Source organism: Pithys albifrons, chromosome 21 (genome assembly GCF_047495875.1).
Source record: "Pithys albifrons albifrons isolate INPA30051 chromosome 21, PitAlb_v1, whole genome shotgun sequence".
NCBI lineage: Eukaryota > Metazoa > Chordata > Aves > Passeriformes > Thamnophilidae > Pithys > Pithys albifrons.
In genome coordinates this window covers 6897545-6919548 of record NC_092478.1, presented here as the reverse complement: position 1 = coordinate 6919548, position 22004 = coordinate 6897545, and the positions used below count along the sequence as shown (strand labels likewise).

The 22004-nt window shown below is 51.9% G+C and overlaps 1 protein-coding gene and 1 long non-coding RNA gene across 4 annotated transcripts; one reads left to right on the top strand and one right to left on the bottom strand.

Annotated features, from left to right (window-relative positions):
- Positions 1-8538: 8538 nt before the first annotated feature.
- On the bottom strand, positions 8539-12099 carry LOC139681548 (uncharacterized). Its single transcript, XR_011699535.1, has 2 exons — positions 11994-12099; positions 8539-11468 (listed from the first exon to the last, which is right to left on the bottom strand). It is a non-coding gene; the product is annotated as an uncharacterized lncRNA (long non-coding RNA).
- Positions 12100-12276: 177 nt separating this feature from the next.
- On the top strand, positions 12277-21061 carry LHX1 (LIM homeobox 1). 3 transcript variants are annotated; one of them, XR_011699532.1, is made up of 6 exons: positions 12277-13371; positions 14747-14973; positions 15368-15645; positions 16361-16526; positions 16994-17902; positions 20975-21060. XR_011699532.1 is itself a non-coding variant. In XM_071574962.1 (6 exons), exons 1-5 carry the CDS (start codon positions 13202-13204, stop codon positions 17371-17373), a joined length of 1221 nt encoding a protein of 406 aa, XP_071431063.1. In that variant the 5' UTR covers positions 12277-13201; the 3' UTR covers positions 17374-17395; positions 20975-21061. The 3 variants fall into 3 exon arrangements, 2 of the variants coding, with proteins under 2 accessions (XP_071431063.1, XP_071431062.1); XM_071574962.1 differs by having other exon boundaries at positions 16994-17395; positions 20975-21061; XM_071574961.1 differs by lacking the exon at positions 20975-21060 and having other exon boundaries at positions 16994-17982.
- Positions 21062-22004: the final 943 nt, after the last annotated feature.

Here is a 22004-nt window from a genome sequence, read left to right as displayed (position 1 = left end):
CTGGGATGTGCTTGTGGCACTTCCCACCCCCCATGTCATCTCCTTCATCCCCAAAACCACCGGCAGTTTGTCGCCGGCTCTGGCCAGGCTGCCACATCTCTCACCTCCCCTCCCCAGCATATGTGGGGCTTGGAGAAAGGTTAAATTCAGGTCAGCCCTCCCTGCTCACACGTTCCCGAGCGCATCCCTTGGAAAGCCGCGGGATCCCCGCGACGGGGCCGGGCAGTGCCGAGTCAAGGTGAGAACGGCGGCGGTCGCGGGGCGGGGGGGTCACAGTCCTGGGCTTCCTGCGGCCCCCTCCAAACAAACAGAGCTTATGGAGAGAGATGGATGGTAAACAACTGCGCCTTTGAAGAGTGACAATGGGATAAATCACCCCGTTACCCTGTTGGCACGAGGGATAGGGCCGTTATCCCAAAGAACTCTTGGAACACCTCCTATCATGCCAAAGCAAGGGTGGGGGATGAATGCAGGACCATCGCCTTCCACCGGGCACAGGGTTGTCCTCTGCCCACCTGGGCTGATGGTCACCTTTGGCCGGTGGCCATCTGTGTGTGACACCCATTCAGCTCCCTCAAACAGCTCCTTGGATCCATCAGCCTGAAGCACCCAATGCAGAGGCATCTGTGTCCAGTTTTCCCTGGAATTCAACAGGTCTAGTATCAAGGTTGTAGCCTTATCCAGGGGTTTATTCCAGGGCAGGAAGGATTTTTCTTCTTGGCTTTGCCCCTCTCTGCTGTGCCATGTGGTCTTTCCCCAGCCTGGGAGTGTGTGGGTCCATCCTCCAAAGGCACTTTGGCACCTCAGACTGGTGGGTTTCAGGCTCATATTTTGTAGGGTCATAGAAGCATCCCGAGTTGGAAGAGCCCCACAAGGATCATCAAGTCCAACTCCTAATATTTGCTTCAAACTGGTGGGGTTGGTTGAATTTGCTCCTGTAAATTCAGGGCTCAAGACTGAGCTGGTTTAAACCGGGTGTCAGTGTGTCACTGGGAATGGGCACAACCCTTTGTTTTCACTAAATCCACAGAAAATAGGGCTGTTACACAATGTGGCTTTGTGTCAATCCTGCTCCTGACTGACTCCATACAAACCTGAAATAATCCTTCTTTTAGCTGAATTATGTGTACCTGGACACCTTTCTTCATGCTGCACTCAACAAAGGCTTTGCAAATTCACCGTGCCCCTCATGCTCTTCCCTGTGCTCCCAGTGTGGGATTCCCAACTTTTTATTGGACCTGGATGGGGACAGGAGGTTGGAGAAGGACATGAAGAGGAACAGGAACCTCCATCACAGTGCATGGGTTTCACTGTGGCTTAACTAGGGCTTTCCAGCCTCTGGGCATAAAGTTAAGCAGGTACTTAAAAGCTTGATCCTGAGCCATAGAAGCTGAATGTTTTTCCATTAACTTGATCAAATGTTCTTGATCCTTGACTTGATCAATGGAAAAACAGGATCTGACCCCAGGTCCCTGCAGATTTAGGGCCAGAGGACTCCAGGCCTTGCACAGTCCTGCCCATAACAAAGGACAAGGCAAAGAAAAGGAAAAGAAGGGAGAAAAAATATGGGGAAAAATGAGAAATGGTGAAATGAAGTTGTGCTCATTCAGCTCTCTCCAATGCCCAGGTCTCCATCATTAATATTAAGCAATCCCTGACAATACCACTCTGCATTTTCCAAAAGAATGACTATCAGTCTGGTAAACAAACCTGGGAACGTACAAAATTCAGCAGAATGTCTCATCTATAGAGGCTTTATGATAAATGTAACAAGGCAAGAGCCAGGGAAAAAAAAATTAAAATGTAGCAAATTGACATTTGGAATTGAGCTGGGATGTGTGCCGGGAACGCCACTGTCTTATCGACAAGGGGGGGGACCTGCAGCTCTTTCTTAAACCCCAACGATACAGGCTAATTTATATGCAGTTATTCACGTGTGCAGTAAATTCCAATTATGTTTACAGATGTCTGCTTAACATTTATGGAAAAGGAACCTCAGCATGGCTGAAATATCCTTATAAGGGTTTGGACTGGGCTCTCTTTTTTTTTTCTTTTTTTTTTTTGCCATCACCAATTTAATTATATTTTGCAGATTTATAAAAAAAATTCCAGCTGTGCTCTCTGATAGAAGGTTTAACATCTAATGCATATATTTTGGTTATATGACCATTTCAGAGTTGTTTTAACTGTATTTTTTTTGTTTTCATGTCAACTCAGGAGTTTAGTTGATTTTTAGACACACAAAAAAAGCAGCAACATATTAAAGCAGTGAAAGATGAGCAGTTTTTCATGTGGCTTCCTGCTGTAGATTATTTCTATTCTTTATCTTGGAATTTGTTCCCTGCCCAGAGACCTTCACCTGGATAGATCCCACAGGGAGCTGGGCACACACCTCTGAAGGTGCATTTCCTGATTCTAGGAGTAATGTGGATTTCCTGATTCTGGGAGTAATAAGAAAATCACATATTTTCAAGATACATGTGATTTTCCCTCTGTCCTACCCTGGGCTCTGAAGGTGGATCCAGCCCCAGGGGGTTTCAGCTTCAGGGTGCACCTGCCTGGCCCAGCCTCTCACCCTTCCTTGGCATGAGCTGGACCTCACAGGGGGATCCCCAAGGAAAAGGGGATTTTCTGCTAATTCTAAAATTTGAAAACTGCTCTTTTCAAACATTTTCCTCCTTGTTCTCTCTCTCTGAATTTGAAGCACTCATGGATTATTACAGCCTGTGTGAGTAGCAGCTTTGTTCTGCTGATGTGTCCATCTGGGGACAGCACTTGTCCAGCTGGGCATCAAGCACCAGGCACAGCCCTGGCCTGACCCTGGAGTGTCCAAGATAGGGATTTCTACAAAAAACTGAAGGGTCAGGATGCTTTATTGGTGTCTACCGCCACTTGCTTTTCCTCTGGAGAGTGAAGGTGGTGCACACTCACCTCCCAGGGCTCTGCAGCAATGCAGAAGTCACCCCAAATCCCACCCTGGTGTCCTGGGTGGCATCAAGACCCCAAATCTGACTGTCCCTGTCCATGTGCAGTGATCCAGTTTAAGTATTGCCACTGGAAAAAGCTTTTCCCTGGTCATTTTAAAAGCTAAACAAGTGAGTATCTGGTGTATGAAAGCACTTGAATTCAAATAAGGGAATGAGAACGGCCATCGGTATTTGGAAATGGCATTTCCCTCCTGCATGAAGCACCAGCCCTGTAGAATATTAATGGGGGGTTTTAAAAGCAGCAGAAGGAAATCTTCTTTCCAGAGCACGCACAACCCTAAACCATTCCTCAAACACCAGAGCGACCCTGCAGCGCCAGAGGACTCTGCCCTCTGCATCTGCTTGTCCAGGCTGTGGTCAGAGGTGAGAAGGGAACCTTTTTTCCCTGTACTTCCCGGGGCAGGGACATAATCTCCTGCAGGTATGCAGAAAAGATTTGTTTTGAATTAACACCCTATTGATGTTGTGCAAAGACACGCGAGGGAAGAGCAGTGAGCAGGGATTGATTCTGCGCAGAGCTCCATCGGCACAGAGCCCAGCGCCGCTCTGTGCTGCTCCTCACCTTGTGCACAGACACCACGGGGATGGAGCTGCTGGGAGAGCTGGGGGCTGATCCCTGAAGGGAAAGAGACACTTCCCCTCATGAGCTTTGGAGCAGCTTCTCTGGTTTTACAAGAGGACTGATAATAGGGACATAGCATTTAGTGTGTGTTTAGTTTGGTTGTAGAGTACACAGGTGATCCATGACTCCGAGATCCATCCAGGGACTCCCTGCAAAGCCCAGGCTGGGATAAGGACAAGGGCCCACACTCCATCACAGAGGTTAAGTGACCCTTTGGGATGTCCCTATGGTGGCAGCAGGATATCAGGCCACACCCAAGGGCAACAGGGTTTATTGTCAGGTGTGCCGTGCAGGGAGAAGTGCATGTCCCTGTAATCAACAGCAGAGTAAGAGTTAATGAGAGATTTTAGAGAGGGAGGAGAGGAAGGCCATGCTGTGGGGAGAGAAATTTATTTGATCTGAGGGCATATGTGGAATAAATACACGAGATTCTAAAAATTAGTTTTGTTTATTAGCACACCCTTAAGGAAATAAATTGTACATCATTAGGAGCAACATCTACTCACCAGCCATTGCAGTTATTATTAACACATTTATCTAATAACCACGAGAATTTCTTTTAGTCATTTATTCTGCAATCTGAGAGGCTTTACAAATATTAACTAATTACGGCAATGTAAATTTTATTTCAATGACTGAAAAAACCTACATTGGTAGGGAATTCTGCAGACTCAGTTTCCTAGTCTGAACATCTCGAAGAGTTTCTGTTTTCATACCTACACAACATCACCAGCTCAGAACAGCCCCCTGGTTTCAGTGAAAATGGTGACATTTCACAGGCAGGGGAAAGATACTTCATGAATCTGTTCACTTGGACTTGGGGTTGCTCCCAAAGGAAGCGTGGATAAATAAGGGACTCTGCATTTGGAACAAGGTTTACTTGTTTGTAAGGAAAAATCTCCAGTGCCTTCTTGGTTACGCTGGTTTGGGGGTGGAAGCCTCGGCCTCTGACTCCGGAGCCGCCTTGACCTGTGAATAGAGAGAGATGAGAGGATCACACCAGGACCAGGCTGACACAGAGCTCTCAATCCCCTGTAACTCCTGAGTGACAAACTCAGTGACGACTTAAGAAAGGCCGTGGGTAAGGAGGGGAGCAGGAGGTGGCTCCCAGCTGGCTGATGAGCCAGGCTGGAGCTGTGGCCCCGTGTGTGTTTCTGGGAGCAGCTGACGGGAGCGGCTGCAGTGCGGGATGTTCCCAGCCGGCTGCCAGGAGTTCAGCACACAACTGCACATTGATACCATCCAACAGGAAAAGGGCTGATTCAGACCAGGGCGTGACAAAGCCAGGTGTGAGCAGCCTTTTATGTGATGCTTTTGCCACTTTGGAACAAAAATGCTGCTGTGGGGCTGCATTGCCAGTGTAGATGTTGCCCTGTGGAGTGAGACAGCCCCCTGTGCCAGGCTCTGGAGTCATGTCCAGCCCTGGGGATACCAACACAGACAGTCTAGAGGGTTGTTTTTCACCCCACCCACCAAGGAACACAGTGAAAAAAGGAGCTGAGAGGTAATGGAATCTGGAGGATGAAGTGAATCCAAGAGGGAGTTGGGAGATTTGGGGTGTGCCCATCTCTGGCTGGCCCTCAAGAAGCTGCTTCCCCGCTATGCCGTCCTGCACTGCCTCACCTGCACAGCGACCCTGGCAGGGATCACCAGCCCTGGGTGAAATAACAGCCACAGTAATACTGAAGGAGGATTTTTAGAACAATATGTGTTTTTTAAAGTGAGCTTCTGAGCATGGAGGGTTGGTCCTTGGTAGTGCCAGTGGGTGGCTCTGACCTGCATGGGGCTTGTCCTGAAGCACAGCAGGGGACAGCAGAGCACTGGCAGGCAGGACCCTCATGGCAATGCAGCTCAACCCCTGGTTTGTCCTGGGAAAATTATCTGGAACTAGTAAAATTTCACATTCTAAACCAAAATTGTCTATCGTTTTTACCTCGGACACAGTATATTGATGCATTTCAGAGTAATGGCATTGTGGCTGTGTGTGCCACATCCTCACTGTTGAGCTGAGCTGGGCTGTGTGTGTGTCAGCCAAATTTGGAGCATGGTTCACAGAGGAGAGGAAGGAAACAAGGAATTTAAACGTGCATTTTTTTATAAAACAATGTGTTTGGCCACATCTCATTGCAGTGCACCAGTTTGATGACAACAGAGTGGTGATGCTCAATTAGCAGCTCAGGTTCCTCAGGTAGTGCAGCACTAACGAGCCCTGCCTGGAGCGAGCGGTGACCTCTTTGGTTCCCTCTGCACTCCCAGGGCATGCCGGGGTGAGCACTTGGAGCCACAGGCTCCCATGCCATGGCTGTCTCTTACTTGGTTCTTGCCCACTTGGCCCTGGCAGACAAAATTTTGTGCTGGGCTGGAGGCACCAAGGAGTCAGGAACTTTGTTGGGCTCAAACTGCACACACTGGTCTTGTGTGTGGCCAATAAAGTGGGGAAAAGGAAGAGCTCTGTGGCCTCTCAAAACCCTTAAAAGAGAAACCTATATAAATAGGATATTATATAGTAACAAATTACAGAATCTATATATATAAGATTAGTCAGGAGTCAGGACTAAGTAGACAGATATAAACACAGCCAGGAGCTCTGGATTCATTGTCTCACCAGGCAGGGGAAGCTTGTAGTGCTGTGGTACCTGGTCCAGGTGATGCTTTTTTATCACTCTGAACAAAGCACTGCTACTGCATCTGTGGTAGGTAGGCAGAGGGCAGCGCTGATTTCCCAGCCCTACAGGCATATTATCCCTGCATTTTTTTGGCATAGTCCTGTTTGTTTGGATTTCAGTTATTTTTCCCAAACACTCTGTGTGACAGCAATGTCAGACACCAAAAACCAACATTCTGATCATGACAAAAACCCTTTTACATTGGGAGTTCTCTTCTACAACTACTTGTGAAGGACAAGCAATGCAGCAGTCCTTTTTCCATATGAATACAGGAAGCCAGTGAGAGTGTTGGGTAGAGGAAAGCCTCTGTGGTTACTCCTTTCTAAGCAGGAAGAGCTGCTCCTGTTGGGAAGGAAGGCACTGTCCATCTCAGAAAGAATAAAAACAAAGAATTTGACCAGGGTCACGCAGCAGGTCAGTGGTAGGAGCAGAGGGAAAGATCTGGGCACCCTCTTCCCTCTGACACTGCTGACAGAGCCGCTGCCTCCACGCAGAATCCCGTCTACGTGTCAGAGAGGTGGGTGAGATTGACTCTCACTCCCAGGGAAGTTCAGCGACTGTGAAATTAGTAAATTACACAGGCCCCCGGAACTTAGAAAAACAATATAATCCTGGGGGTACTGAAATAATTAATTTGCTAATCAACTACACCTTGCTTTTTTTAATTTGCAAATAGCGCTCTGGTTTGATTTCCCATTCCAGCCACCTCAAGGAAGCAATATATTGGGCAGCAAAGCCAGAGGGGCCCAAGGCAGGGCTGAGACCCCCTCATGCCACCCCAGGGGCTGGGAGGCACTGGGGAGAAGCAGCCTTAGCATGGCAGTGACCGCAGCAGGAGCTGGGTGACGCTTTTGGGGTGGGCTTTGCTGTGCTCTGGATCCAGCCCCCAACCTGGAAGGGAAGAGCGGGAGCCACAGGGCTCCCGCAGAGGTTTTGTACTGGTTTGTCTTCTGTTCTCGTTGCAACCTTGTTTGCTTTAAATCACTTCAAATGCGGAGGCTGTCAGACAAGACAATTAACATGGGGAAGGGGGAAAGTATTACCATCCATTATTTGCCATAACATGAATTTAAGCCAGGAAGTCAAATGATAAAATATGTGGTGAAAAGTGTTGGTGCTGGGAGTGCCTAAATGAGTAATAGCCCTGGGCTTCTGAGCCTTGAACTTAACGTGCTAAGTAAATCCCCGAGGTCAAAAAGTATGAAAATTGTTGCAGCTTGGGGAGATATATTTTAACTTTGGAAAAGGTCCGTGCAGATCCGCTGTTGGGGTCGGGGAGGCAGATGCTGAGCAGCCGTCGCTCCGGGGCTTAGACCGATGGTCGCGAAGCGGGTGCTTGTTTGGGGAGAAAAAATGAGGAGGTGGTTTTGGGGGGTGCCGGGGGCGCGCCTTAGCCTGGCGGGATGAGCCGGGAGCGCTTTGTGCTGCCAGCAGCGGTTCCGAGGGGTCCCCAGCGCCGCAGCTCCGCCGGGAGAAGCGATGGGAACAACCAATGCGAACCCCCGGAGCCCCGACGGGACGGGGCGGACCGGGGGCAGCGAGGCCGAGGGTCGCGGGAGTCCCCGCTCCGCTCCACCACGCTCCAACTCTTCCCCTTTAAAACTCCTTCTCCCGCTCGCGCTGACCATGCGGCTGGATTTATGGAGAGAGATGTTTTAGCAGAATCCCCCCGAGTCCCCCATCAGCCCTAAATCCCCAGCCCGCGCTCCCTGGGAGCCCTCCTGACACAGAGCATGCCAAAACAGCTTCGTTTTGCCTATGCATTAGCAATCTATTTTACCTTTTTGACATCTCTCACACATAAAACCGTAAGAGAGAAATAAAATATCTGTCTCTGGGCGAAAATAAAGCTTTGCCTCCCTCCTGATCTATAGGATATAAAATAAAGCCATGGCTTTGATAGTGGCTTTTCCTTAGACTGGAGTTGCTTTTGCACACACGGAGACAATGAAGATGGATGAGCCGGGAACGGTGCATCCTCCAGGGGTTTGTTTCACCCTCTTTTTTTATAGCCCCCCCCCCCCGCCCCCGCTACCTCTTCACTTTTCTTTCTTTTCTCTTTTATTCGTCTTTTATCCGCCCTTTAACAACGTGAAGGATCCCGCTCAGCTCTCACACACCCGCACCCCCCGCCGGGCTCGCCCCGCAGCCCCTCACTCTGCCCCGCCGGGCCCCGCTCCCGGCCGAGCTCGGAGTCCCCCCTCGGCCACCGCCGGCCCCTTCCCGGTCACTCCCCCGTCAGTCAGAGGCAGAGCCGCACACCTCGGATTTGTAATTATTTATTAACTATATTTCCTATAAACAATGCATGAGCTTGGAGTGTAAGCGACAACATTTAGCGACGTGGAAAGAAACTCGAGAGGGCTAATCACGGGGGAGGGTGACAAGAAAATAAATAAGAAAAAAAAATAAATAGAAAAGAAATAAAGGGACAGGGAAAGGCGAGCGGAGCCAGTGGGGGACAGTGTGGTGTTTACCCTCAGCATCGACCCGAGTGTGGCAGGATAAACTGGGACCCTCTAATACATAATTTAAAGATCTTTTTCTTCTTCCTTTTTTTTTTCAAGCTCTTTTAAAACAAACCTGGCTACGGATCCTGTCCAGCCATGGGGTTTATTGTGCGGGGATGTTCTACAGGCTTAATTACATCTTAACTTCAATATTTGGATAGTGCATTAACCGCATATATATTTAATCAGGCGGAGGCGCTCTTTCTGCGGGGGAAAATGCTGAGGAGGAGGGTGAGAGATGTGACCCCCACCTTCTCCACGGGCTGTCCCCCCACAGCGCTGCCCGGGGTGTCTGGGGTCTCTCTGATCGCTCCCAGAGGGGAGCGTGACGGCGTCTCTGAGCAACCCCCGCCAGCCCGGGCAGCGCTTCACCGGCATGCGGAGAGTCGGAACGGGAACTCCGGGCCTCCCCCTGCCTCCCCCCACGTCGGGGATGCTGCCGGTCACCGGCTCCGACGGTCGCTCAAAGCCCGGGATGACCCCCGATCCCGTACGCGGTCGTTGCGAAAGGTTAAAAAGGAGGGAAAAACCCCAAAATGAAATTAAAAATAAATAGGGGAAGAGGGAAAAGTTAATGCTGACGGGGAATGGTGGACATGGTGGAAAGTATCTGCGAGCGCGTGGCAGGGAAGTTTTTGCTCGGCTCGGAGGGAGGGAGCAGCTGGGGATGCAGGGATGCCCCGCAACGCACCGCGGTGCTCCCCGGCGAGCGGGATCCGGTGTTCGTACGGCACCGGTGCCCCGTAAAGGAGAGAGAAATCCCATTACTGAGCGCAGCGGTGGGGAAAGGGGGTTGATAAACAGGGTGATGTTTAACTAAAAAGACGGGAACGACACCAATAAAATGTAAATTTAAACTCGCCTGAAAGAGACTTTTTTCCACCCTTCTGTATTAGATCTAAAATGAATTTGAGTTTGGGTTTTTTGTTTGTTTTTTTTTTTTCACTCATATTTTCACTCTTTTTTTTCTTTGTTGTATTTTTTTACTCTCTTACTTTCACTGTCTTTTTAAAATTTTTTTTTCTGTATTAATTTCCTTCATTTTTCTTTTCCTTTTTTTCCTCCTCCTAACTTTTAAATTTTCCTCTTTTAAAAACATCTTTTAATTTCTCTCTTTTCTCTCTTTTTTTTTTTACTCTTCTGATGTCCCTCACCGAGGCCGGGCGGGGTTGCTCTGGAACATCCCGGCCGGCTCCCCACTGAGTACGGGTGGGTTCTGTCCCGCCCCAGGCTGTGGGCTCAGACCCGGCAGGGAACTGACCAGGACGAATTGCGAAATACAGTGAAAAAAAAATCCAGTCCGTCTTAGATGCCCGGCCCTAGGAGGGAACTGTGGGGGATTTTTTCTTTCACCTTTCGGGCTCTCGCGGGTGCTCCACGCCGGGACACGAATGTCCCTTGGGCAGAGGAGATCCAAAGGAGCCTGGAAATGGTGGGGTTTGATTTTCGGATCCTGCTGGAAACAAGCGCGGGCACTTTCGCCTCTCAAATGCCTGTTCTGGGTCGGGGTCCCGACTGGGGGGGTGAGGAGGAAGGGGGAGCAGCCTCCCTCGGTCTGCGCTGCTGCCTCTCCCGAGCGGAGTTTTAGGGAATTTGCGTGTGTTGGGGGGGGGGAGGGGGGGCGGGCAGAGACCCGCGTTAACCGTAGCACTGCAGGGATACCCCGGCCCCCCGGGGAGGTGGAGGTAGGGGGTGGGCAGCGGTCTGTGCCCCCCGGGGAGCAGGGGAGAACCAGATGCTTGCGCTAACGCCTGGGAAAGAAGAAAAAAAATCGCTGTGAAAAACTGGTGCTTGATGGACACGAGATGCTCATCTCCTTCCCCTCATTCATCCCCACCGACACATGTCACCGGGGGCCGCAGCCAAGGGTTGCGCTCCCCTGACGGCTGCCCGCAGCTGTCGCCTTCCCGGGCGGCGGAGCGGGGCCGCCCGCCCGCCCCGGCCCCGCGGCTCCGCATGAGAAGCGGCCCATGTGCGGGGGGAGCCCAGGGCTCTATTGATCCCCGAGAGCGGCGGCAAAGCGACCCAACAGCTGGGCGGGGGGAGCCCTGCGCGCCCGGTGCGCGCCCCGACGGGGCGGGGATGGCCAGACAGGGGGACCTGCGAGGGGCGGAAAGATGATATCGCGGACGCAGCCCCTGGGCTTTTAAGCACCCGCAGGAGCTCGGAGGCGATGTCTCGGCCCGGGGACAGCCCCGTGAACTGGCTCTCCCGGCCCGGGCAGGCTCCGCATCTTCGCCGGTCCCGGCTGCCCCCTGCGCGAAGCGGCGGGTAGGGCGCGGAGCGGACTCTCCTGCTTTCCTTTTCCTTTTTATCTTCTAATTTCTCCCTCTCTCACTTTTTCCCCTTCCTCAAGGACGAGGAAGAGGGCGCCGGCGGAGGGTGCCGGGGGGGATGCTGCGGGCTCCGGGTCGGGCCTCGGCCAAATCCCTCGGCTAGCCCCGGCTGTCAGCCGTGTGTGTAACCCCGGGCACACTCGGGCCCGTTCAATCTGCTTCTCCCCTCCTAATTCCCCGGCAGCGGCTCAACCGGCCCCCGGGAACGGTGACGGGAGGGCTCCGGGGCTGGCGGGGCCCGGGGCCCGGCGGTGACACCTCCCCGGAGCTGTGGCTCCCGCCGGGCAGCGAACCGCAAAGGAAACTGAAACCTCGTCCCTCCGCACCGCCCCGGTACCGACCGGGCCCTGGAAGGTAAAAGCGAATTAAATTTTATTTAAACCATCACCCCCCTCCCCCCTCAAAAAAGGTCCACCCTGGCGGCCGGTGCTCCCTGTACGGGCATTGCGAGCGCTGATAACGGAACCACCGCGAAGTGACGACGCCTTCGCTCTGTCCTTGGCGGCCCGGCGGCCCCGGGCCCGCCGCCCCCTCCCCTCCGGCGTGGCCCCGTCGGAGCGCACCGGTCGCGGCCCCGGCCCCACCACACCGCTCCTCCCGGGAAAGGCGGCCCGCCGCGGGGTTCTCCTGAATTCTGCGCATCTCGGGACACACCGCGCCCTCGAGCCCCGCAATTTGCGGTGGGGGAATCCCCGCTAAACTGGAATCTCGTTTGCCGCCGCTCCCCACCGAGCTGCTCCGCCGGCCAGAGGCGGGTACCGTACGCAGGGTCCCTACAACGGACCCGTGACCCTGTGGGGGTGCCAGACCCCATCGAGCGGCCCCGTCTCCTCGTACCCACCGCCCCCACGTCCGCGGGCCGACACACCTACCGCTGCAGCGGGCTGCGGGGGCCGGGCCGGCTGTCGGTGCGTCCGTCGGTCGGTGTGTCGGTCGGTCGGCGGGCCGGCCGGCGCGGCGCGGGCGGAGGCGGCGGCGGCGCCCCGGCGGCTCTATAAAGGGGCGCGGACGCCCCGTCCGGCGGCGGCGCGGCGGGCGCGGGGGGGCGGCGGCGACGGCGGCGATTGGCCGGGGCGGGCGGTGACGTGGGCGCGCGGTCCATAAGGCTGCGGCGGCGGCGGCGCCGGGATCATGCAGAGCCCCTGCGCGGCCGGACGGCGGGGCCGCCCCTCTGCCCCGCGCCCTCCGCCCGGCCCGCCCGCCCCGGGCCCTCCGCACCGGCACCGCCATCGCCGGGCCATGACACGCCGCGCCGGCTCGGCGGGGACACGGGCGGACGCCGCGGGTAGCGATGCGCGGGGGTAGGTAGGACTGACTGACGGATTGACAGACGGACGGACGGACGGAGCCAGACGCGACGGTGCCGCCGAGACGTCGAGGGAGAGGGAGAGAACGAGAGCGAGCGGCGGAGCGAGGAGCGGTGGAGCGTGTCCCCGTCCCCGCGTGTCCCCATCCCCGCGTCAGGACGCGCAGGGCGATGTCGCCGAGGCAGAAGCCACAGCCCGTTTGACCGCAGCCGCCTCTCCATGTCCCGGCTCGTTATTTATTATTATTATTGCTATTATTATTGTTATTATATTTTTTCTCCTTTGATTTCTCTTTGGGAAAAGCACTTTGACTCCTGACTGCTCTACCTCAGACCTGAGAAAAACTCATCACGCTCGCTTTTTGGCGGTTTTATTTTTATTTTTTAATTTTTATTTTTTCTGAGCGCCTATCTTTATAGCCGTTATTGTTTTATTGTTACTATTATTATTATTATTATTATCCATGTGGTTGGTAACGGCCGGGATCCTGCGGCTGTGTCGAAGCGCTGGGCAGTGAGGGGTTCTCCTGGGTAGCCCTCATAGGACACTCGAACGAAGATTTTTCTTCTTCCTCCCTTTCTTTTCTCCTCCTTCACTTCTGCAAGGTTTTTAAAACAAACACATACACAAAAAAAACCGAGAGAGAAAGAAAAACGAAACAAAAAACAAACCTACTCCAGTGTTGTCGTCTTTTTGAAAAAAAAATTGTTGTTTTTATTTTTTTTTCTTGACACCTGGGAAACCGCTGCCCCCCTCAGAACTAACCAAAGACAATGGTTCACTGTGCAGGCTGCAAAAGGCCGATCTTGGACCGGTTTTTGTTGAATGTACTGGACAGGGCTTGGCATGTGAAATGTGTTCAGTGCTGTGAATGTAAATGCAATTTGACAGAGAAATGCTTTTCTCGAGAAGGCAAGCTTTACTGCAAAAACGACTTCTTTCGGTAAGTACCGGCCTCCGCCTGGCCCTGCCGCTCCTCTCCATCCGTTTTTCATCTCCATTTTTTCAGTTTATTTTCTCTGTTTCCCCCCGTTGCCAGCGGGACCCACAAGCGTCTCTCCCCTTTCCGTGGCGCGCGAACATCTCAAACCGCTGTTATTTCTCCCGGTGACCGGGGGCGCGGGCAGGAGGGGTTAAGGCCTCGGGAAGCGCCCGTCGGGCCCTGCGTGTCGGTGACGGGCCGCTTTCCGCGGGCACTGGCCGAGCTCGAGTTCCCCAAAGTTCCTTCTGAACTATCGACTGGCGGAGCTGTGCGGGGACGGTGCGGGCCGGGCCCGTGGCGGGGGGTGTACGGAGGCCGTCCCGGGCCCGGTGCTGGGGGTGGGGGTCACCCTGCTGGGGTTTTCCGCGGCCGTGAGCGCGGCGCTGCCCAGAGCGGAGCCCGACGTCGTTCCCCGCACTCCGGGCCCGATGCCGCCGGGGAAGGCCCGTTGCGAGCGCTCCGCGGGCCCAGCGCCTCCGGTCCAGCCGAGCCCAGGCCGCCCCGGAGGGCAACGACCTTTTGCCGCTGGATGGTTGGAGAGGGCAGCGGGTACCGACGCTCGCTCTCCGTCTCTTCCCCCGCGCATCCCGGCCCGCTGTGGCTCTGGGATCAATCCTGGGCTCGGAGCGGCCGCCGGTGCCGCTGTCCGGCCCGGCCCCGCCGCCGCACACCGGCGATAAGGACAAGGACCGGCGCAGGGACGGAGTGGCCACGGAGCCCCCGCCGCACACCCGCACAAGGCGCGGCCCGGCGCGGCGGAGCGCTGCCCTGAGCCCCGTAGCCGCTTCTTCCCGGGCACGGGAACCAGCACTGCCCCGAGCTCCATTGCTCCTCCGAGAGAATGGGCCGGGTCCTGCCCCGGTCCCGAGGTCCCCGCGGGGCTGAGCGGGGTGCTGGAGGCCCCCGGGCCCGCTGCGGGTCCGGCCCCGCTGTCCTCTGGTCCCCGCACCGGCCTTGTCCTCACCGGCGGCTCCTCCTGCCGGAGCGCGTCCGGGACCGGTAGAACGTTCAGAACGTATGGAATTTCTGCATAATGTTTATTAGAGCGTCGTTAATGCAGTGTAGGGGTGCAGAGGACACTCCAGGCAGCGTAGCCTCAAGGTTCAACAATCCCACAGCCTTGCGCTCCTGCCCAGACCGGGTTTGATTTTTAATTTTAAAAGATGCAATATCGGGTATTCACTCGTTGGGAAGAGAAAGCGCTCTGCAGGGAGGTTGTATTTTATTTAATTCCATTTATGCGTGGCCGAGCGGGGCAAACGGAGGCCGCGGTGAGGGGCGCGGGCCCTGCGGCTCGACGGGCGCTGCTGACCCCCTGCCCGGCCTGTCTCCGCAGGTGTTTCGGGACCAAGTGCGCGGGCTGTGCCCAGGGCATCTCCCCCAGCGACCTGGTCCGCAGGGCGCGGAGCAAAGTGTTCCACTTGAACTGTTTTACGTGTATGATGTGTAACAAGCAACTCTCCACCGGCGAGGAGCTCTACATCATAGACGAGAACAAGTTTGTCTGCAAAGAAGATTACCTAAATAACAGCAATACTGCCAAAGAAAACAGCCTGCATTCAGGTGAGGGAGCGTGGCCAGGGATGCACTCAGCCCCGGCTGCTCCTTGGGACGAAATGCTCCTCTGTTTTCTCCTGTCCTTTCCTTTTTCCTCTTTTTCCTCCTATCCTCTCCTTTCTTTCTTCTTTGCCTTCTTTCTTCTTTTTTCCTTTCCTTTCTCCCTTCTCCTCTCCCGTCTTACTCCCGTCCTTTCTCCTCTCCGCTTCTTTTCATTTCCCTTCTTTCTTGTATACCTTGTCTCTCCCTTTTTTTTTTTCTTCTCCCCTTTCTCCTCTCCCTTCTTTTTCCTCACCCCTCTCCTCTCGTCTCTCGGGTCGTACCGTGGCCTGTTCCTCACGGTCAGTATTTCCCCCTCGGCCGTTCCTGGCTGAGCATGACCCGGTTTGCTCTCCCCCAGCCACCACCGGCAGTGACCCCAGCCTGTCCCCCGACTCTCAAGACCCCTCCCAGGACGACGCCAAGGACTCGGAAAGCGCCAATGTGTCCGACAAGGAGACGGGCAGCAACGAAAACGACGACCAGAACCTGGGGGCCAAGCGGCGGGGACCCCGCACCACCATCAAAGCCAAACAGCTAGAGACTCTGAAAGCCGCCTTCGCGGCCACCCCAAAACCCACCCGGCACATCAGGGAGCAGCTGGCACAGGAGACCGGCCTCAACATGCGGGTCATCCAGGTACCGCCGCCTCCGGGCACCGGGCACGGCTCCGGGGGATGCGGGAACGCGACTCTGGGAATGCGAGGGCGAGGAGTGACCGGTGCCCGGCATCCCCCGAACTGCGGGGCCGGGGGAAAACCCGCCGACCTTTTAAATCGTTATTACCGAGGCGACCCGACAGCTTCCCGGTACTTCCCGGCCACGGCCGGTCGGCGGGGACAGAGCAGCGGGTTTCTTCTCGAAAGTCCTAAAGAAGATGAAAATAGTTTCGAAATTAATAACCAGAAATGTGAGGGGTTAATGGGTAAATAAGAATGACAATGCGCTGGAATATTAAAAGGTTTATAAACTCGCAGCGATGGGGTAATGGGGGGTTAAAGGACCATTAAAGACGAGGTTAGATTGGAGAGGCTCAGTGTGAGGGTAATTAGCAGTAATCTTGTCAGGGTAATAAGAATTAACTCAATCATTCTTGACCTGCAGCCGGCGGGGAGCGGGGCCGCCGTCACGCGTGGGTTCGGCCCCGTTTGGAACGAGAAGGAGCGGGGCTTCGGGCGCACCGGGCAAAAGAGACCGGGAAAGGGGAAATGCGCGGCCCTGGGATGAGAATAGGGATGAGGATGGGGACGGAGGGGAACGAGGGCGCGGGGCGGCGGCGCGTCCTGGGCTCCCGTCAGCGGGATCCCCGAATCCGCGGCTTCCGTGACCGGCGCCTCTCCCGCCGCCCGCCCAGGTCTGGTTCCAGAACCGGCGCTCCAAGGAGAGGCGGATGAAGCAGCTGAGCGCGCTGGGCGCCCGGCGACACGCCTTCTTCCGCAGCCCGCGCAGGATGCGGCCGCTGGTGGACCGGCTGGAGCCCGGGGAACTCATCCCCAACGGGCCCTTCTCCTTCTACGGAGGTGGGTAACGCGCTGCCCCCACGGTCCCTCTCCGTGCGCCCGCAGACACCCCGTGCCGGGATGCGCGGACACCCGCGGGGACATGCCGAGCGCCTGACTCGGCTCCGGGCAGAGCTGCCCCGCAGCCCTGGGGCCGTCCCGGGGCCGTCCCTCTGCACCGGGGCCGTCCCGCCCGGTTTACCCTCCATCCATCTCCTGTTACGGGACTCCCCGCACACGGGGGTGGCTGCCGCGGCGCTGCCGGCGTTTCCCCGGCGTTCCCCTGGTGTTTTCGGGGTGCCCCCGCTGCTCTGCGGGAAGGGCATCCCAGGGCTGCCGGAGCCCGGCCAGCCTGGTAACACGTTTCCCCCTCGGGTTCGTGGGTGACACCCCGAGCCCCCCAGCCGCGCCGCCGTGGGAGCGCTCACATGTCGTTCCCACTCGGGTACCCGCCTGTTACCTTCCGTCTGTCTCTCCTTGTCCGCCAGATTATCAGAGCGAGTATTACGGCCCTGGAAGCAATTACGATTTCTTTCCGCAAGGACCGCCTTCGTCTCAAGCGCAGACCCCCGTGGATCTCCCCTTCGTGCCCTCCTCGGGGCCGTCGGGCACCCCGCTGGGGGCCATGGACCACCCCCTGCCCGGACATCACCCCTCCAGTGAGGCTCAGCGCTTCACTGACATCATGTCGCACCCCCCGGGAGACTCGCCCAGCCCCGAACCCAACCTGCCCGGGTCCTTGCACTCCATGTCCGCAGAAGTTTTTGGCCCCAGCCCCCCATTTTCGTCGATATCCGTCAACGGTGGTGCTAACTACGGCAATCACTTGTCCCACCCACCAGAAATGAACGAAGCAGCTGTGTGGTAGCTTTAAAACAAACTGGGTCTAAGTAAGTGATGATCATCTAGTCTGCTTATTGTTATGGTGTACAGAAATGAATTAATATAACATCTCTCCTGCCCTAAGACAATATTACCTTGGGAACGAACTGAATCCAATCGCTCCAAGGCAAGCTTTGCTCTAGACCAGGACAATCTCCATGTTATGGTTGTATCAAACAAGCGAGGGGACTTTTTTGTACCATTGACAAAGAAACTGGGGAAGCTGTACAGTAAAGTGCTGCCATACCGTAGGATGGCGTAAGTTTGATTACCCTGTTGGATGTCATCCTAAGAGCCACAATCCTTAGAAACTTCTCGTTTAAAAAATAAGAAATTAATAATTGAATGAAGGAAAGGTCAAAGAAAAGGGGGAAAAAAGCTTCAAGAACTCTATAGCGTTCCCGGTTAAGGATGGTTCTGGCATTATGAATCTGTTTGTTCATTTTTGTCTCTCAGAAAGTTCGACAACAAGAAACTCTTTTTAGCTTCAGCCATTTCAGCCTGCTGACGATCAGGTGGGACAACTTTTATTTTTCCTTTCTTTTTTTCTTTTCTGTTTTGGTTTGGTTTTTCTTTTCTTTTCTTTTTTTTTTTTTTCCAAAAATAGCAAATACTAAATATTAAGCCCTCAGCACCAACTCTTCTACCTTCACAAAGCTACACGTACAAAACCTCCTCATCATAGCAAAGGTCACCACCCAGACCTCTAACGAAAATGACTTGAAAAAACAAACAAACAAACAAAAAGTATTCTACCTTCACAGAGAGAGAAAAGCTAAACAAAAAGACTCTATTGAACTAAAAACAGTCAACTGTTTACGTCTAATGTTAAATTCAGGAGCTCAATGTTTTACTAATAAATCCTGTTTTAGAAAAACCTCTTGTTCAAAAGCAAAAGATTTTGAGCAACCAACCAAAATAGTTCATTTTCTTTTCTGTAGATGTTCTAACAGATTGCAGGGCTTGTGGTTCACTGTGCTAGTTTGTAAAAGGTGTTGTTTACAGAAGGCAAAGAAAAAAAAAATCCACAAAACCCAGACAGTTGCCAAATAAAGTAAATATATAGCACAAATACTGTAAGGTGCTTTGCACCAGCAACCCGAGAAGGTGTTTAAAAAGTGTTACAAGGTTTAAAAAAAAAGAAAAAAAAAAGACAAGCAAACATCTTTGCTAATTTTTAGTCCTGTTGAACATTCATGGAATTGTTAATATGACTTATATAGACCCACACAGGTTTTATTTTTGTGTCTTTAAAATAAAAGTCCAAAATATTTAAATTTTATGGTCAAATATGCAGTCAACAGCTGCTACTTTTTTCTTTATATATTAAATTTCTCATATGTCTTTTATTGTTCTAATAAACCTAAGCTTGTGTGACCTCCAGTGCATATTAGACCATTCACTGTATGAAAGAAAACATGTTGGATAAAATTTGTGCGTTTTTAATAAAATTAGAAAATCTGATGTTTAGATAACTCGTGTTTCATTCGATGTTTTAAGCAATTTTTGAAATTGATTCTCTGGAGTAAAATAGCCCTGAGAGAGAATGATCCACTCTGCTGATAATCCTGTAGAGCTCTTTTGCTTTGGTAGAAATCTAAACCCTGGTGTCGATGCAGAGAGCGGCCAGAGGCAGCTCCAGCCTTTCTTTCCATCTCCAGGCTCAGTTGTTGAAGTCCAAATACCCTGTTGTGCTGCACATTAAATTTTAAAATTGGAAACGAACCAAATTATTAAATATCTTTAGTTATTCGTGGTCTGTGCTAAGAGAAAACATTCGAAATGCTTATTTTATACATAAAAAATGTGTTGTAAATGTAAAATGCTTGCAAAGATATGATTTCTCATTGATCCGTTTTTAGTAATTCTCCAAAGATAATTTGGGGTTTTTTCCTAATTGGATAGTTTGAACACAACATAACCTCGATGTCCTGAAAGTAATTTTGATTCTTTTTTTTTTTAGAGCTGAGACAAAGTCAATTGTTTAATAGTGTTTGGTCTTTCTGAAGTTCTCTAAAGGGCAGTGGGGAGTATATTTTGCTTTGCACTACATACAGACTCATTTTCTTGGAGAGAAATGAAACAAAAAAATTCTGGAGACTTGTGAAAAGCCAGATTTCATGTTTTAATTATAAATCATTGCAGAATCCTAAATATTTAGTTCTTCAAAAGAAAGTCTCACTTATTCCGAGAGGACTTTGACCTGTGTTAGAAACAAAGAATCAGGTTTGGTTCTGAAAAGTCACTGGTTTAAATGTTTTCCACCTGCTGAGCTGATGGAATGGGATGATCTGTAATTGCATCTTTTCCTTCTGCTCTCAACTAATCACGGCTCAGGCTTCTTTTTTATTTTATGTAGACACAGAATTTTACACTAAACCCCAGACTTGACATTCCCAGCGATTCCTTTATTTCTCTCTTTGGACTGGGGGGAAAAAAACAAACCTCAAAATGCTTTAAAGTTGTATGTTTGTAATATTCAATGGTGATTTTTGATTTTGTTCACTACCTGATTTCTATGCCCAGCAGAGGGGCCAACTAGATGAAGCAATAGTTCACTTTAAACACAAAATGTCTTATATAATAATAGTATAAAGATAAAAACTATCTGCAAGGGATCTGTTAGTGTTTCTAAAAAAATAATTCATGGTTTATTAAATACAGGGGAGACTTCTTAAACTCCTGGACTCTGTGTCTAACTCATTTATTTGTCTTTTGTACCATGTTTTGTTGCTCTGGTTTGCATTTTTATAAGCAAAGGAATGGGTGATTTATTTATTCCAAACTTCTACTTATCTGGGCAAGACAAATACTGCTGTTTGTGCTTCTGGTCTAGGCTGCTGGTTTATTGTTGAATCAATTATTTTAAATGAGAATTTCACCAAATAGGATTGGTTTGTACAAAACAGGTCTGCCAAGTGATTGGAGGGTTTTGTTGTTTGTTGTTTTTTTTCTTTAATTTGGTAACGATATCTTTGTACAGTTTATCCCGTGTTTATTTAGGCAGTGATGTGATACAGTTCACTTTAGGTCAGTGGCTCTAAAAGGGAGGAGAGAGCCTGTCTTTTTGTCAGTGCTCCCATCCCTTCCCGAGGGGCTTTGCCCTTGTTTGGAGCAGCCCAGGAGCTTTTCCCCTGCCTAAGGCTGAGCGTGTCCCTCGGTGCTCCCCGGGCTCCACTCCGGAGGCCCCGGCCCTTTGCAGATTGGAATTCTGTGCTCTTCAGGGCAAGCTCAGTGTTTCTGAAGACCCTAATCCAGCAACAATTGCACAGTCAAAACTCCTTTTGAAATCATTGTCACGTTGGGTTCTTGTAAGTCCTTGTTTACAAGAGCATTTCCATTGACTCCGGCGGCGTTCCGTGGTGAATGGAGGGCTGTGGCAGGAGGGCCTCGAGGAATTCCTGCTGCTGGGGTGGGTTCTGTGTGTGTGTGGCTGGTTTTAAGTGCAGGAACGTGGATGTGCCACGCGTGGCTCTCCGAGTGTGCAGCGCAACGCCTCGAGCGTCTTCTGAAGTAACTGCTCTCTTTTGATCTTTCCTTCCTCGGCTGCTGGTGGTTTCCATGACCTTGTTGCTGTGTCCCAGCAGAGGTGACGTTACACCCTGGCTGTTCTGACTGCTCAGCGGGGCTGGGATGGCATCCTTGGGGTCCGGCACGGACCAGGGAACTCGGGCTTTAGACGTGCCAGGCTGAAGACTTGTGCAAAGCCACGTGTCAGACACGTACCCGTCACTGGGAAAAGGTTCAAGGCACATGGTGTGAGTATTATCCATATTGAGCTAATCTATGGGAAGGAGATTCTTTGAAGGTTAATAGAAGTGTCTATGAAATGCTGTGAGTTTCCAGCAGCCAAACTCCTGCTCGTGGCCCAAACTTTCCCACACTGTCACCACCAATGCTCCTCTCTACCCATTCCCCTCCTCTCCAGGCCCTGCTGGGATCCATTAGCTCAGGCCTTTTCTTGGGGATGGAATGATATTTGGAAAGGTCTGTATCCCAGGAGGAAGAATGTACTTAAATTGTGATTTGTAGATGAATGATGTATATATACTCTTTTAATATGTGTACCCAGATGCTGAGTGATGGGTACACAATACAAATCAATAAATAAATATAATTTTAAAATACCAGTGGTGATTTACATACTTTTGCCATCCTAGAAAGTGGTGGATGTTGCAGTATCCTGTAAGAATGGCAAAAGGAGCCATAGTCTGGATTTTTTTCCTTGAACAAGTGTGTTGCCTTTAAGTTTTGCATGTTCTTAAAATATGAAATTGAAGCATTTGCAATCCGCCTTTCTGTTACTATCCCAGTAAATAAATTCATATCTATTAAGGTTCAACAATTGATACATATTCTGGTGAGCAGGGAACAGGGAACTGTGATGCTGGAACAGGTTGTAGAAGGTCTTTTCTGTCTGCCATGGCATTGGTACACTCAGTATTCCTCATGCCAACAAAACACCCATGAAGTTATAAATGAAATGAATGGGACCATTAAAATATGGTTTGATTATAATTCCTTCTGGGATTGCCATCTTTGTTTATTTGTCAATAGTATTTTTGGTGGTTTAGCTACAGAACATGGGGTGGTGCTTGGAAAGTGGAGTTTGGTGTT